This window comes from Mandrillus leucophaeus, unplaced genomic scaffold (assembly GCF_000951045.1).
Source record: "Mandrillus leucophaeus isolate KB7577 unplaced genomic scaffold, Mleu.le_1.0 Scaffold715, whole genome shotgun sequence".
In the NCBI taxonomy this organism is placed as follows: Eukaryota; Metazoa; Chordata; class Mammalia; order Primates; family Cercopithecidae; genus Mandrillus; species Mandrillus leucophaeus.
In genome coordinates, this window is record NW_012107753.1 from 366,114 (window position 1) to 384,125 (window position 18,012).

Below are 18,012 nucleotides of genomic sequence, written 5' to 3' on the forward strand. Positions count from 1 at the left end.
GACGTCTAATTCGTCTGTTCTAAGAAGGAGTCACTCATTTCAGGAAAAGATGGTCCATTATTATTTTATTTTTTCTAAGACTCTAATTAGAGCATATTCCACTTCTTAATAATACTATTCCAATTTCGAAATACCCGTGTTTAACCATGTGCTCTTAATAAAATGTGTGCTTTTTATTCTTCCTACTTAGGAAATAATACAGTCTGTTAACATAAAACATATTTCCATAAATTTGCTTATATCTGCTAGGGGAACTGTACTTTTTTTAAAGAAGAAGAAGTCAGGTTCACTGAATTTGTTTTCCACTAATATATTAATGTTTTGAAGTAAGCAGGGGTAAACTTTTTCTCAGTTAAAGAGAATCATCATCAGTATATGACGATGTAAAGTAGGGGGGAAGCTTAAATCCTGAAAATCCTCAAAAAGCCTGCTGTCCACCTAGTTAGCTATTTGGTGAAACCAAGAGTGCACATGAAGACTCTCCGAAAACAGTTACTCTTGTGGTTTAAAAATTTAAAAGTGTTGATTAAGAAGTCTTTTTTTTTTATTTTGAAGAAACTGTTCCATTAAAAATGAAGGCCCTCTTTGAGTTACATTTGGAGGAGAAACCATGAGCCCACGGTAAAAGGCTGCAAAGGGTGAAACTGCCACTGGAGGTTTAACTGTTGAAATTTTTATTGGAATTTTAAATTTTGTACGTTAGTACTCCTTTTGCCCTGTTTCCCCACCCCCACCACCAATAAGCCCTTCAGTGCACTTTTTCGAAAAACTTTACAATTCTCAGCATTACACACATTATCTCATTTAATCCTTAGTAAGAGCTTTTTAAGTTCAGAATAATTATGCCCTTTTTTTTTTTTTTTTTTTTTTTTGAGTCAGAGTCTCACTCTGTCTCCCAGGCTGGAGTGCAGTGGCACCATCTCAGCTCACTGCAACCTCTGCCTCCCGGGTTCAAGCAATTCTTCTGCCTTCTGAGTAGCTGGGATTACAGGGGCCCACCATCATGCCTGGCTAATTTTTTTTTTTTTTTTTTTTTAGTGGAGAGAAGGTTTCCCCATGTCGGCCAGGCTGGTTTTGAACTCCTGACCTCAAGTGATCCTCCTGCCTCAGCCTCCCAAAGTGCTAGGATTACAGGTGTGAACCACCATGCTGGCCTGCCCCAATGTTTTTCACCACTGTCACTATCTTCCCATGCACATAATCTTGAAGCCTCAGCAATTTGAGATTCTTCTTTCTTCCTCATCAGCCATGTTCAGTGAGTTATCAAGTCTAGGTTATTCAGTCTTCAAAATATTGAATGTCTCTTTTTTATCCTCATTTCCTTCCTCTCTCCAAGAGCAAGTTTTATCATCTTGATAAACAGACGATTGTTCTTCCTGCCTCAAGTCTCTTGTTTTTCAATATATATTTATTTCTAATATTAACAAATATTTATCAAATGTCCATTTATTAATCAAATATCCTATCTTAGAAGTTAGGGTTACACCAGTAAACACAAGCAACAGAGCCCCTACCCTCATGAAACTTACAGCCAGTTAGGGATACAAGCAAACAGAAAAATGCATGTATAATAATATAATGTCAGGTAGTAATAAATTATATGAAAAAAGCAGAGTAAGGGAATAGGGAATGATGGACTAGAGTGGTACGACTTTATTTTTTGATCATACCTCTTTTAAACATTTAAATTTACACGCACTTAAGAGAAATTTATTGCATACATTTTCCCAGATTAAACTTCCTGAAACATTTGACCATATGCCACTTCTCTATTCATCTATACAATCATTCATCTATAAAATAAATGGGATAAAATCTAAAGCACTTAGTGCAAGGTTGCTTAATCTGACCCTAGGTACTCTTTCTTGCTTTTAGTCTATACAGACAAAACTCTAGCAATATTGACTATTTTCCAGCTTATTATGCTTTTCTACTTGATATATTAAAAGCCTCTCTCTGTAACCACAATAATCTCTCTATTCTAAGCCATTCAGTATGGTACAGAATCTACTACCTTATAATTAACTGTCTCCTTGTGGCTGTTTTATAGTTTATCTTTCCAGTTGAGTGGCACACTTTTGAAAAATGACTGTTTAATATTACCTCGTACTATTCTCAGTACTGACTCTTCCAAAACTTACAAAATTGTTGACATTAACTTAACACATATTTGTTAAGTAGGTGTTGACTAACCAATTACATATGTTGACCAGTCAGCCTTTGTGGTCTCTCTAGCCACAACGTAACATCCTCTGTCCTTTTCTTTTGGTGACATTAAGCCTATACCTGCGATAGAATCATTACTTGAGTTGCGTACATATGCCATTTATTTCCCCCTTCAAAGCAGCGTGTCACTATAATTCAAACGTATCTTGTATCATTTTGCGTTAGAATGAAATACTTTTTTTAACAGCATGCCAGCTTTTCACACTTGCCACAAGGGGGAGCAGCAGTTCTTTTCCAGGAAGCAGAATGACGCCATAGTTTCATTCCCCAGCAATTGCTACCCAAACATTTTATTCTCCCACATATTATTTCCATACGTTTTTTATTTGTGTTTTTTTCCACCTGCATGTATTTGCCACAAATAAAGGGACATTCTCTCTTCACTTCAAACATAAATTTTTATTTTAGTTCACTTGATTTTATCCCTCAAACTACTTATACTTTAATTTCTACTCAGGTTCTTAATTTCTTTATTTTAAATTGAACTCAATATCTAAAATGGTGCCAGTACTTTTTGGGAAATATTTATTGCTGGAGGTAATCATTGAAGAAGATACCAGAAAAAATAATTTCCCAATAAATATCTGACATGCACAACAGATAACATATATTGTTGTTACTCAGTTTGTCCATAGTTGAGTGAAGGCAGGTATTTAAGACTTTCCAAATAGGAAATGTTCTTAATGAAAACTAGGAATTCCAATACTGTACATATACACCATTCTAGGGCTAGCAGGACTATTGAAAAAAATCTGGACCAACATCTTCTAGTTTGCAAATAAGGACAGTAAATCCCAGAAGGTCAAATGACTAAGTTAGTTCAAGGGCTCATTCTGGTCCAATGGTCTTTCTATTAAGTTGCACTGTATCTCTTGTGATATTAATTATAAAAAGCAGTCTGTAGTTTCAACATACAGCTAAAATAGTTATTTCCAAAGGTCTGCCAATATTATGCTAAATATTATTATAAAAATGTTGTTTTGGGTTCTGAATACTGCAAAACATCTTGTGTTCACACAGTACTAAATATTACCTTGCAGTTGTTGCAGTTAACCAAGCAGTTCTATATGTGCCAATTTAGAGGCTTAGGTGGAGTCAAAAAAGCAAGTTAAATAAAAATAGTACCAAGGGAAATAATGAAAATATTAGTACTATGTAGTATGATTTTCCATATGTTAGAAAAGTTACATAAATGTGTAAATGCATGAATAAAGTTCTGTAAAGGTATACTGTGGGAATTGTGAATTATGATACTCTGGAGAAAGAGAGGAGAAGGTGAAATGCCCTCTAGAAGGTGCAAAAACTGGCCGCATGGGATTCACTCCAGCCAGTGGGTCACACCAACACTCCCAGAAGCTAGCCCACTGTCTGAGCTACTATACAGCCACTGTCATGAGATGTTTTAGAATAAGGTGTCGGTGGAGATGGAGAGAAGCGGCTGGTACTAAGTTCTGAATATCACACAGTATTCTGATGCTATGTCTACCTTCATAATGTTTGAGTTTTAACAACAAATATGCATACCTTTTGAGTTTATGAACAACTAGAAGGCAAAAATTAAAATTATAAAAGAAAATTCCCCATTAGCATTACTAACAAAAGATATTACTTATATAAAAGGCTGTTTAACTTTGTAACAAGATATCTATTATTTTCCCACCGAAAATATAGTCAATCAATGATTAACCAGCATAGTAGTAAGAGCTCAAAATTTAGCTGTATAGTAGCTCTGTATGGAATAATAGCTAAGTAAGAGTGGAACTGTTTTGCAGCTGTACTTAAAAAAGTCTTGTAAGATATTTCCTAGTAGACCAATTACATTAAATCTGCTATTCACCACAGTGAATATCTTCAAGAGATAAAACATTTAGGCTTTGTTATTGTTGGTTAAGTTCAGGCTGTGGAGGTTTTCTCTTTCCATGAACACTTGGCTCATGACAATGGCCAAGCCCTGGAAAGCTACTTCTAGGCAGCCATCTGTAGGCTTCTTATAATAAATTTTTATGTACACTAATATACCATCATCTTTGCTTATTAAAAATGTAATTATGTTAATTATTTTCTTTTATATAAACTTAGCTCCATAGTTTCTCCTTTCTAAAATTAGAATATAACAAAATAATTTTGAACTCAAATTCTTGTTCTTTGTTCTTTACATGATTTTGGTTTATTTTATTAAAGGGAAACCTTTAGCCACTCAACTTCACCCTATCACAATGCCTCACATTGTCATAAAAGAAATGGTATTTCAGCCTCCATTCCCTAACACAGAACAGTATGAGAACAAACGCTTCTGGTTCCTTCCTCTACCTTGCCATTTCTCCCTTGGATAGAGAAATAGTTTGCCTGTTTGGTAAATTCAGTGAGAATCTGGCATTCACTGGTGATAGCTTCCTCTATTGGGGGAGATAATTGGTGTTGAAGTTCTTGCTCATGAATAGCCCTGCATCTTGTCTGTTTCTTTTTCTCTTGGAGTAGTCCATCATCAGTGGAATATGTTTTCCTCCTCCAGCTCTTCTGTGTCCATTTGATACCTGCCTATAGAGGATTCCTGCCATTCTCTAGTTTCTCCCTTACGATGGGGGAGATAGAATCCCAATGAGAAGAGATCTTCATATCTAATATTTTCAGAATAATTCTGATCCTGGACTTTCATATTTATTTATCTCTTAGGCTTGGTTCGAAATTTTTCAATAACCCATAGGAGAAGATGTATATGAAATTAGAATTCTTCTTTAAATACCAGAATTGTATATCCAAGTGTCTAATATATATCTTCTTTTGGATATTTAAAAGTAACTTCAAAATGGGTACATCCAAACTTAACTGATAATCTCCTCCCCAGAGTGAAAATCAATAAGCAATACACTTGTCCTCCTTTAGGCATTCTCTAACTCAGTGGATGATATTGCTTTCTCTCTGGTTGCATGAGCCAGAAATCACAAGTCTTCTCTGACCTCTTTTCTCCTTCATTTCATATATCCAATTCATCACGAAATCTTTTATTTTTCCTCTTAAACAAACCTCAAGCCAGTCACTTTTCTCCATCACTACCACAACACCTTATTCTAAAACACCTTCAGGACAGTGGCCATAGTAGCTCAGATGGTGGTCTGGCCCTTAGGAGTGTGGTTGTGACTCACTGGCTGGGGTGAATCCCATGGGGCCAAGAAGAGAAAGAGTCATTGGCCCAGCCATGATACACAACATGAAACTGGACAATTAAGGACTCATAAATTGAGCAAAGACTACAAATTGGAGGTTAAAAGAATTACCAAAGAATATGAATGGTTTGTATGCCAAAATATTAGATAATCTAGATTAAATAAATAAATTCCTAGAAACATACACTCTATTAAGCCTGAATCATGAAGAAAAAGAAAATTTGAACAGAAGTATGACTAGTAAGGAGATTGAATCAATAATCAGTATTCTCCCAACAAAGAAAAACCCAGCACTAGATGTCTTCACTGGTGCGTTCTACCGTACATTTAAAGAAGAATTAACACCAGTTCTTTTCAAACGCTTCCAGAAACTGAAGAGGAGGGAACACTTCCAAACTCATTGTATGAGGCTAACATTATCCTAATAACAAAACCAGACAAAGACACTATAAGAAAACTACAGATCAATATCCCTGATGAACATTGGTGCAGAAATTCTCGACAAAATATTAGCAAACTGAATTCAATGGTGTAGGTAAAGGATTGTACACTGCAATAATTTGGTTTGTTTGTCCCCTCCAAATCTCAGGTTAAAATTTAATCCCCAATGTTGGAAGTGAATCCTAGTTAGGAGGTCTTTGGGTCATGGGAGTGGATTATTCATGAATGGCTTAATGCCATCTTTGTGGTAATGAGTGAATTCTTGCTCTGCTAGTTCCCACAAGAGCTGGTTGCTAAAAGGAGCCTGATACCTCTTTCTCCTCTCTCTCTTGTCTTTCTAGCCATGTGAGCTCTGTACATGGGCTTCCCTTCACCTTTTTCTATGCGTGAAAGCAGCCTTAACCCCTCATCAGAAACAGATGCTGGCACTGTGCTTCTTACACAGCCTGCCAAACCCTGAGCCAAATTTTCTTTATAAATTAACCTAGCCACAAATATTCCTTTATAGCAGCACAAATGGACTAAGAAATATACCATGACCAATTAGTATTTATCCCTGCAATGGAACAATATTTCAATATACAAAAATCAAACAATGTAATCCACCACATGAATGTAATGACAGACAAAAATTTACTGATCATCTCAATTGTTATAGAAAATGCACTTGACAAGATTCAACATGATTTTATTAAAAACTATGCAGTAAACTAGGAATAAAAGCAAACTACCTCAACATAATAAAGTTCATATATAAAAAACCTACAGCCAATGTTATACTTACTGGTAGAAGACTGAAGATTTTTCCTCCAAGATCAGAAAGAAGACAAGAATGCCCACTTTTACCACTTCTGTTTAACATAGTGCTGGAAGGTCTAGCCAGAGCAATTAGGCAAGAAAAAGAAATCAAAGGCAACCAATTGGAAAAGAAAAAGTAAAATTATCTCTGTTCACTGATATGATTTTGCATGTAGAAAACCCTAAAGATTCCACCAAAAAGAAACTGTTAGAACTAATAAATGAAATCAGCTCAGTGGCAGGATACAAAATCAACATGCAAAAATTAGTTGTGTTTCTATGCATTAATAAAGAACAACCTGAAAAGGAAATTTTAAAAATTCTGTTTACAATAGCATCAAAAAAAAAAAAAAAGAACAAAAAGAAACACGACAAAAGCTAGCAGTGAGGTGAAAGACTTGACTTGCATGCCAAAGGCCACAAAATGTTGCTGAAAGAAATTAAAGAGGATACAAATAAATGGAAAGACAGCTCATGTTCATGGATTGGAATATTTGATATTGTTGAGAAGTCAATATTACCAAAAGTAATCCACAAGTTTAGTGTAATCTCTGTCAAAATCCCAAAGGTATTATTTGCATAAATAGAAAAATCTATCCTGAAATTCATTTGAGATTGAAGGGACCTAAATAAACAAAGCAGTATTGAAAAGAAAAAAGTTGGAGACCTCACACTTCCTGCTTTCACAACTTATTACAAAGCTGTAGTAATCAAAACAGTACGGTTCTATTTAGCATAAGACAGATATGTAAGCCAATGGAATCAAATAGAAAGTTCGGAAATAAACAGTTGAATATGTAGTCAAATGATTTTAGACCAGCATGCCAGGATGATTCAATGAGGAAAAGACAGTCTTTTCAGCAAATGGTGTTGGAAAAATCGAATATTCACCTGCAAAAGAATGAACTTGGATCCTTACATTATATCATATATCAAAATTCAAAATGGATCAAAGGGCCTAAATGGAAGAGATAAAAACATAAAATTCTTAGAAGGAAGTATAGCAGAAAACTTTATGAGATTGGATTTGGCAATTATTTCTTGTGTATGACATGAAAATTTCAGGATACAAAAGAAAAAATTGATAAATTGTACTATAATATTCTTAATAACTTCTGTGCATCAAAGGACACTGTCAACAGAGTGAAAATGTAACCTACAGAATGAGAGAAAATATTTGCAAATCATATATCTGACAAGGGGTAAATATCAAAAATACACAAAGTGCTCCTACACCTCAACATAAAAAAAAAAAAAAAACCCAATTAAAAAATGAGCAGAGGAACTGAAGACATTTCTTCAAAGAAGATTCACAAGTAGCCAATAAGCATATGAAAATGCTCAGGATCACTAATCATTAGTGAAATGCAGATCAAAACGACAGTGAGATACCACCTAATACATCTTCATCTCTCAGCTGAACTACTGCCTCATGGCTTTATAATCAATCTACTGATTGTTCAGTGAGTTCACCACATTATAACAAGAGGCATCTTTCCCACACAGATGATGGCATTCTATTACTTTTTCACAAAGGCAAAACTCCTAGCACAGCCTATAACAGGGGTCAACAAACTTTCTCTAAAAACGATAAATATATTAGATTGTGGTGAGCCTTATGCTCTCTGTTGCAACTGTTCAACACAGCTATCATAATAAAAATGCATCCAGAGGCAATAGGCAAACAAATAGTTTTTATTAAGCAATGAAAATGGCTCTTAGCAGAGAGGGGAGCTGGAGAGGGGATAGGATGGGCAGGTCATCTTCCCCTGAAGTCAGGTAATCTCTTCCATAGTTCGGCTGTCTCTTCCCCGAAGTTTGGCCATCTATTCCCCAAATTCCAGTTTTCTCCATGAAGTCCTGCAATCTTCCCTTTTGTTGACTGAGTCTGGAGTCTTTATAGGCACAGGATGGGGATGGGGTGGGCAGTAGGTAGTTTTGGAAAAGGCAACATTCTCTTGGTAAAAGGGCATTATTCAGAAAAAATCAGTCAGGAGAGGGTGAGCAAATAGGAATAGAAGTTCTCACTTTTGGCCACTTTTTTTTTTTTTTGGCTTAAAGCTTTAGTTTCACTGGTCACACACTCCTGTCTGACTAGAATTTCTCTTCCTCCTACCTCTATTAACATATTGTAAACAAGAAGCTACAGGTAAAGGCTAGATGGATTATAAGTTAATCATTTGGGTGCGATAAAATAATATGAGCAGTATTATGCTGACTTTTGGTGTAAAGTATATAACACAAATATGTGTGTGTGTATATATATAACTGAGGGTGTCTATATGGATGTTTAAGTTTGTCAAATGCCTTTAGAGGTGATTATATAAGTTATTTTCTAATATTTATTAATATTATCCTAATAATGAAGCACTTTTGCATTCCAAGAGTAAACCAAATCTGATTGGGATATATTAATGATGTAAGATTCTACTTGCTAATATTTTATTTAAGATGTTGACATCAATATTAATGTGTTATCCTATAATTTATTTTTTCAATTATTAATTTTAAAAATTATTACTCTTGTTTCATAAAACAAATTTGGACATTTGTATTTCTTTCCTATGCTCTGAAACTATTTAAGTACCACTAGTATTTTCTTTTCATTAAGGTTGGTGAAATTTTTCTGTAAGCATTGTTTTTGCTGCATCTTATAAATTCTGGCATATAATGTCTTAATTATTATTTTTTCTATTGTTTCTATGCTGAAATTTTGTTTGTACTTCCCTTTTGACTCAATGATCATTTAATAGAAATGCTTATTTCCAAGTGGAAATTAATTGATCCTTTCTAATTAGTTGAACTGTGTTCAGGGAATGTTATTTGCATTGTCTATTCTTTGGAATGTAATGAGGTCTTTTATGTGATCTAATAGAAGACCAATTTGGGTGAATGTTTTCGTAAATACTTAAAAATCAGATATATTTGTTATTATTGAGGTAACTATTTTATCTTTATTATAACTTATAGACTTCTTAAGCATCCTAACGTTTTCTTCTTAATCTTGTTAAATTATTTTTAGGTGGAATTATACCTTACAGTGTTATCAATCTAGTAGTGTTATCAACAATGTGACATTTTGCTATGTTTTGCTGGAAATATATTGCCCATCCTTTCATTTTAAACTTTCTGAATTACTTTTTTAAAACCATGTTTCACATTACAATGTGAGTTTTGTTTCTGTTTTGTGAATCAATCTAAATATCTGCCTTTAGTAAGTTAAAAACAAGTCCATTTATATATTGTTATAACTTCATATTTTAACTGGGTTCCACCATTTTATATTATATTGACTATAAACATATATATGATACATTTCTTTTGCTCCTTTTTGGCAGTTCTGGTATTTTGGAAGATTTTCATTTTCTTTCTTTTCTTTATGTTTTGAAGTTTTTAATTTTTTTCTTTAGGTCACATTTCCAAAAATGACTTGTCTAACCTAGCTGGGACATTCTATGCCATGACTCTCAATCATTTATTCCTTTTACGTTTTCTCATATTATAAGTATCTGAAGTTACCTCATTGGTTATTCATTTAATAATTTATTGGTTCTGGCTGGGCGAGATGGCTCACGCCTATAATCCCAGCACTTTGGGAGGTCGAGGCAGGCAGATTATGAGGTTAGGAGTTCAAGACCAACCTGGCCAACATAATGAAACCCCATTTCTACTGAAAACACAACAACTTAGCCGGGCATAGTGGTGGGCACGTAATTCCAGCTACTCAGGAGAATTGCTTGAATCTGGGAGGCAGAGGTTGCAGTAAGCAAAGATCGTGCCACTGCACTCTAGCCTGAGCAATAGAATGAGATTCCGTCTCCAAAAAAAAAAAAAGAAAGAAAAATTTTTGGTTCCTTTCTACTATAAATTTCTTTTTATCAGAACTTCTCTCTCTCTCTTTCTCACTCACTCTTGCTCTGACTCTTTCTTCATGGTATAATTAGAGCTTGCAACAGTACACACTGTGTAACAGAAGATAGTTAATAAATATTATGACTGTTAATTGAAACTACTTCTTAAATGTCTTTCAGCATACTTTTCCTAGTAGTGCCTCACTCATTTTAGGCACTCAGTAAGGATTTGTTACCACTAAACTGAAACTGTGAAGACTATAGCCTTATGTAAAATGTAAAATATGATTTTGATAATGATAGCTAATACTCATGGAGAATTTACTGTCTGCAAGGCACTGCTCTAAGCCCTGCACTTATTAACTCATTAATCCTTACAATAACTGAGTCACAGAGTGGTTAAGTAACTTTTCCAAAGTCACCGAGCTGGTGGATTTGTTGGTATTAGAAGGGGTAAAGGCTATAACCATACTGAAGATGAGAAATGTCAGAAATAACGTCATCTTAAAAGTAGAAGATTAATACTATACTAATACATTTTTGTTACTATTGTACCTTATATATAATTCTTATCTCCTGTATTATATTTTAAGCTTTCTTGGAAGCCGGCATTTTTAAAGTCCTCATAGAGCATAGAAGGGTGCTAAGTTAATACTAACCAGAAAAGTAGCTTATATTTTCATGGCACTTACTATATGCTAGACTTAGTGCTTTCAATATATTAGCTCATTTAATTCTTACAAGAGCAGGTACTATTATTTTTCCCATTTTACACATGATAAGTTAAAGCACAAAGAGACTGAATAACTTTCCTGAGGTTACACAGCTTGTAAATGACAAAAGCAAAATTTGAAGCCAGCCAATCTAGTCCAATGTCAGTGTTTTAAATCATTATGCTGTGCTACTCACTGAGTGCTTGTGACTGATTAAAGACTCCAATGATATACATTTCATTATAGGTATATATGATTCTAGGCGTGATTTCTCCACAGGCTTATCTATCTAAGTCCCAGATTTACACTTTTAGATAAGCCACAAAAAAACAACTTTGAGGTGTTAGTGAATCATACTAGGTGCATTAGGAGGTACATTCACAAACATTTACAAGTCTCAGAGACTATGATTTATCTTTAGATAACATTGATCATTTAAGTAAGGTCAAATTTTAGATTATTTTTGAAAATGACAGCAATGCTTTGCACTTATTCAATATTGTTCTTTAACCATTCTTCTCCAGATACAACGTAGGCAGGAGATTACTAAAAACGACCACAAATTTGGAAACGTTAATATTTTGAAAGCATACTTGCCAAAATAAACATCCCAAATCAGATATAGCTATTTTACTAAACAACATTATGATTCCTCTTCAGAAGTATTATTGTTTAAACCACTACAAATTTCTTTTATTTCCTATAGAATATTAATTTCATATTTCAGAAAAAGAAAATAAGAGATGATTAAGTGCAAATCTCAAGGCAAAACTTGTAATTTTGCCCATATTCATGACCACAGCTATATTAAGAAACAACAACATAAAATGTTTTCCAAAGAAACAGAAGCAAGTGTTTAAAACAATAACCACAATTACACACTACTGTTGAATCAAGCACATTTATAATGGAGCAAAAATACATTACAGCCACCAAAATACATATTTCGTCGTTTCTGACTTACTGGATCACCACAAATAGACCTATTAATATGGCATTGGATTCACATAAGAAAGTAGTACTACTCTTTAAAATTAAATGAAAAGATTATTTTCTTATCTATATATATATATTGCATATGTAGTATGACACACAGTATTTACATATACATAGAATACATGTAGTATTTCAGATCAATAGCATTTTACATATTGTATATATAGTTTTTGCATAGAAATATATAAAAATCATAGAGTATAACATAGAAGAATATAAAAAATTGTTACTAGAGAAAAAGAAAGATATTTTGTAATGATCAAAAGGGTCAAAGATAGTTAAAAACTAGAAGGAAATTAACCTTTTATATCTTTGAATGTTGCAAATGCAGAATAACTTTTTTCTCTTAAGTGTTTCTAATGTTCCCTTAATTTCTAGTATCAGCTGGTATAACGTTTAAATCATTACACAGTGTTACAAAATTCTGCTACAAAAAATCAGATAAATAATTATTTATTTGAGAAGATTAGCAATTCGAAATAGCAAACATCTCCTAAATAACCTGAAAACAATAACCCATATAATTCCAAGTTTAGTATTTGTTTTGGCATGAAATAAGTTTCAGCATCCCAGTAACATACATAATAAATTCATGGTAGATGTACTGAAACACTTTTATAAAATTCAAAAAATTACATCAAATAATGTTCTACAATGGCACACTAAAGGAATACAGGAGTATCATATCATTTCTATAAGTTGACATAATAACTAACAATAACAGGTTAACAATATTGCCCTATCATATATAAGCAATGTACACACAAATTTATAATAGCTAGTCCAAACACCATAACTTAACCTTATAGAAAATAACTATATATGTCTGAATGGGAGACGAAGAATAAAAAGTAAAGGGTCCTACCTTCTCAAAGACTAAAACCCAAAAGTATTTTCCATGTTTAATTACATTCTTTTGGTAGATAACAGACCTTCCCTACTGGGTTAAATCCAATCACAACTTTCTAGGCCAACAATTAACAGATGCTGACATCTTCATTCAAGAACAGCCATGAAAGGTGCATGCATTCCAAAAAAAATTTTAAAGATATAAATCAGTTGGCAGAAGTTAATATCATTATCCATTCTACGCTTCTTATTCTCGTCAGAGAGGAGAAGGGCTTTCTTCTGGGCTGTCTCCGTCAATTCTCTTTCTTAACTCCTTAGGAAATCAAGGCTTAAAGTTCTTTGGCTTTTAAATAAACATATGTCTTCATAGGCGGGGAGGAGGCCCAACTAGCAATTTCAAATCATTTTCTTACCATTCTCAGAAGTTCCACTTTGGCCAGACTCATTAAAGAGAATGACAAATTTCTATCATTTTAGGACAGTTCTTTTGGGGCAGGGAAAACAAGATAAAAGAAAAAAATAACTGCAAGTGGAACTGATATTTGAACAAGGAAGGAAAGAAATATTGGAATTTAAATGGAACATTTCCAGGAACAAGAGCACAAGCACACTTTCTCATCCTCTTCTTGCTCTTCAGTCTGATGTGGTGATCCAGACGGGACACCCACTTCCCAGTTAGTCGATTCTAGCCACGGGCTTCCATCCTCTGAATAAGGGCATGGATTTCTAGTCTCTGCATATGGAGGTGATCCTCTCATTTCAATGTGTGGACCTTCATAGGATGGACTAGGATACATTTTGTCTCCTTCATTATGTCTGATTTGGGGACCACTGAGTTGAGGTGTAAGAGTTTGCATTGCAAAAGAAAGGCAAAATATCCTGAAGATAATTTCATCCTCGTGAGATACTTTTTGGGCTCCCTACAAATTCTTCCTGAAATAGCTGATGCTGACTCACTTGCTCTGGGAACACATTTATTGTGGCCAAATTTTTCACGGCACTTGATTGTGAGATCTTAGATTAGTAATGTTGCTTGGCAACACAACAGCATCCCTAGACTTTTTCAATTTGACTTACCTAAATTCAAGTTTCAAACTTTCAGAAAGAGCACAGATGGTTTTAAGATTTAGCATTTTATATTTATAAGAAAGAATATATATATATATATTTGATTCAAATTTATGCTCCTAGCACAAGAAACTCCAAGTTTATCTGCTAAGCAATTCCATTTATATCTATGTTGAATGTCCTTGCCATTTCCTGCAGTCTACATCCCAGCTGTTCTCGTCACTACCCACAGTCAAAAACTCTCTCCTCATATGCATTTTTCATTATAATTTCTGCTCCAGAAAGGAATGTGCAATAATCCTATAATGTCTTCATATTCACACCATAACATGATAAAAGAAGGAAAGAATAAAGGAAAGAAGGAAGGGAGGGAGGAGAAAGACAAGAAGGAAGGAAGGGAGGGAAAGAGACAGGAAGGGATAGAGAAGGAGGAAGTTTGCATCTAAACTTCTATTCAAGAAATTGCTTTCTTTAAATGTGGCCAACACTACCTTTAAAATAATTTATATAGAGCGTAAACATCTCGAAGATTTTGCTTTTCTTATATAGAGAGTAAATATCTCTAAGAAATTGCTTTTCTTTATGTGGCAAATACTACTTTTGGAAGAATTTATATAGAGAGTAAATATCTCTAAGATTCAAACACAGTGTAATAAGGGTAGAGTAGACATTTCTTCATAATTTAGCATATCACTAACTGCAAACAATTTTCAACAAAAGTATTTATTTATTAATGCAAGTTATTGAAAACATTTAAAACATTCCAAATGTGTCAATGTGTGTATAACAAGGGCAGTAGAAGCTAAATTTAGAAAAAGTGTGATCGTGAATAATTTTTTTTTTTTTTTTTTTTTTTTTGAGACGGAGTCTCGCTCTGTCGCCCAGGCTGGAGTGCAGTGGCGGGATCTCGGCTCACTGCAAGCTCCGCCTCCCGGGTTTATGCCATTCTCCTGCCTCAGCCTCCCGAGTAGCTGGGACTACAGGCGCCCGCCACCTCGCCCGGCTAGTTTTTTTTTTTTGTACTTTTTTAGTAGAGACGGGGTTTCACGTTAGCTAGGATGGTCTCGATCTCCTGACCTTGTGATCCGCCCATCTCGGCCTCCCAAAGTGCTGGGATTACAGGCTTGAGCCACCGCGCCCGGCCGTGAATAATTTTTATTTTATTCTTTTTTATAAATTTTCCACAATAAATACACACAACTTCTGTAATATGAAAAATAAGCCAGTGTAAGATGCTTTTATAAATGTTGTGCAGTAGAGTAAGTCGATGATCAGTTTCATTCTGTGCTGATTATTAAGTTATTCCATGTCATCTGCTATCTTACCCTTTTGGCTTAGTTTTCTGACACTGAGGTCACAACTCTGCAAATAATCTTGCTCCCTTCTAGCTGCTTTCCTCTTAAAGTCTACCAATGAAGGAGCTAAGGGAAATTTAAAGACAGAAATAAGAGAAGGAACATGGTCTTCCTATTTGCTTGTTGTTTCTGTAGGCTTTGTCCCGGCAGTGCCCCGGCTTCCTTCAGCACTCCCAGAGCAAGCCTTCTCATACCCCATTGGTAGTACTAGCATGAAGCAAGTATCCTTTCTTCAGAGATCTGATTCCCAGCTACCGTTTCCATTTATTGAGTCACATCTAACACTGCCAAATTTGAGTGGAGACCAGAGCAAGTGAAGGCTCTCCAGCAAGTGCAGACTGTAGTGCAAGCTACACTTCCCCTTGAAGATCAGCAACAGTTCCTACGATCGTAAGTATCTGTGGTATACAGGGGCACCACATGGAGTCTTTTGCAAGCCCTCATAGGAGGATTACAATGCAGACCTCTAGGGTTTGGGAGCAAATCTATGTCTTCAACATACTCGCTTCTTTTTTTGAGAAACAGTTACTGGAATGCTTTTGATAATTGTAGAGCCTGAAAGCCTGACCAAGGAACATCAAAATAACTGTGCAATCTGAACTGCCCCTCATAAACTGGGTGTTATATGGTCCACCAAGCCGTAAGTTTGGTAAGCAATTAATCATCAAGTGGACATGCTTGCTAGAGATGCACATGAGAAAGTGGTTCAATGCCTCAATTTGTCCTTCACGTCCTTTGAGACCTACTCCATCTTCATTGTCTTCTCTCACTCAATCCAAGGGAATTCCTTATAACTGAGAAAGAAAACCTTGAGCTTAGTGTACAAATGGTTAGATCCCAAGGAAGGAATGTACACACAGACACCAAAAACTCCATTAAACTGGAAGTTAAAACTGCAGCCTGGACACCTTGGGCTCATGCCATTGGGTCAACACTTGAAGGAGGTTGTTGTATGGAGAAGAGCAATTGATGTTCATATTTACCAAAGGGAACCTGTGTAGCTTCCCAACAGCGAGGGAGGCAGAGGGCACACTGACTGGATTCTCTGAGCACCTATTAACACTGTATGTCCAGGCCAGGCACGGCGGCTCATGCCTGTAATCCCAGAACTTTGGGAGGCCAAGTTGGGTGGATCACTTGAGTTCAGGAGTTCAAGACCAGCCTTAGCAACATGGAGAAACCCTGCTTCTACCAAAAACAAAACAACAACAAAAAAATGCAAAAATTAGCTGGGCATAGGGCATGCACCTGTAGTCCCAGCTACTCAGAAGGCTGAGGTGGGAGGATTGCTTGAGCCCTGGAGGTTGAGGCTGCAGTGAGCTAAGATCGTGCCACTGCACTTAGAAAACTAAGCAACTACACAAAAGCCTGTTCTTGAGGATTCAGATCCTTCAGAAACAAAAGTTGAGATAAGCCCACTAGTAAAGAAATCTAGTCAGCTGAGGACAAGGCGGGCATGGTATAGATATCAAAAGAAGAAAGTTAGAGATGTTAACCATGCTCCCGTGATTAGTTTCAGAAATGAGGACAAGAGCAGTGATATAAACTTTCTGCCTTTCTTGTTACTTACAGGTATATTTGTAGTAATACAAATTAGCTAATTTATATTTATTTTCTTTAGTTTTTCACTCCTTATTTTACATATAACTCATTGGATCATGGCACTTTTACACTTTAGACTTTATATTACCAATTTCCAGGTGGGACTGTGATAGAATTTGAGGAGTAATGAACATCACTGAGAAATTGATACCATGACTTTTTCTGGAAATTGTTACTGTGGTTGGGACTTTATGGCTCTCTCTTTCAGAGAGAGGAGAGAGCAAAGGATGGATAGTTGCTTCATCTTTCTAGACCATAGCATAGCTTTTGCTTTATGGAAATTCAAAAATTAATAGAAAGGCATATAGATGTAGAAATGGTCAAAGGAGTGAACTATGTCAGTTTATTAGACTGGTTTTTCTCAGTACCAAACTCTTCATTCTATGCTCAGCGGAGACTCTGCGATCTACTTTTCTCCCTTGCCAGATTACATCTTTCTAGGTTCTGTTAGTAGAAGGCACTGGCAGGAGAACGGAAGGCAGAAAGGAGGAAGGCAGACTCCATCCTATTTGCTTACTGTTCCTTCAACATTTCCCTACTCAGATCCTTTTCCTAGCAGCAGCAAAAACAACATCTTAAAAGACAACAGAGTAAGACAAGCAGAATCTTTCCCTGAACTGTCTGGATCTCGCTCTGTGGGAACCCCTCCCAGCGTCTGGGCTCTGATAACCCACCCCAACGCCTTCCTGTTTCCCTCAGCCCTACTGGCAAATCTACTTCCTGCAGTTAATTTGTCTGTTCCCTTCATGTTCCTTTTTTACTTCTTTAGCTATTCCCCATACTACATTCTTTCTGTTATTATAATTAGTGTGGTTTCTGATTTCCTGACTAATATGAGTACTTATTACATTGGCCAGATACTGTATTTTACATATATTGTTTTACTTAATCTTCACAAACCCTGTGAGGTCTAGTGTGTGTGTGTGTGTGTGTGTGTGTGTGTGTGTGT

General features: G+C 35.4%; 1 protein-coding gene across 1 annotated transcript in view; it reads left to right on the plus strand.

Moving 5' to 3' along the window:
* The first annotated feature begins 1,045 nt into the window (after positions 1 to 1,045).
* The window catches only part of ALDH1A1 (aldehyde dehydrogenase 1 family, member A1), a 167,577-nt gene continuing 150,610 nt past the window's right edge, over positions 1,046 to 18,012 (plus strand). Inside the window, exon 1 of the mRNA XM_011965134.1 lies at positions 1,046 to 1,255. Coding sequence (XP_011820524.1) covers positions 1,147 to 1,255 — 109 coding nt within the window. The 5' untranslated portion in view covers positions 1,046 to 1,146. The remainder of the gene's footprint in view (positions 1,256 to 18,012) is intronic.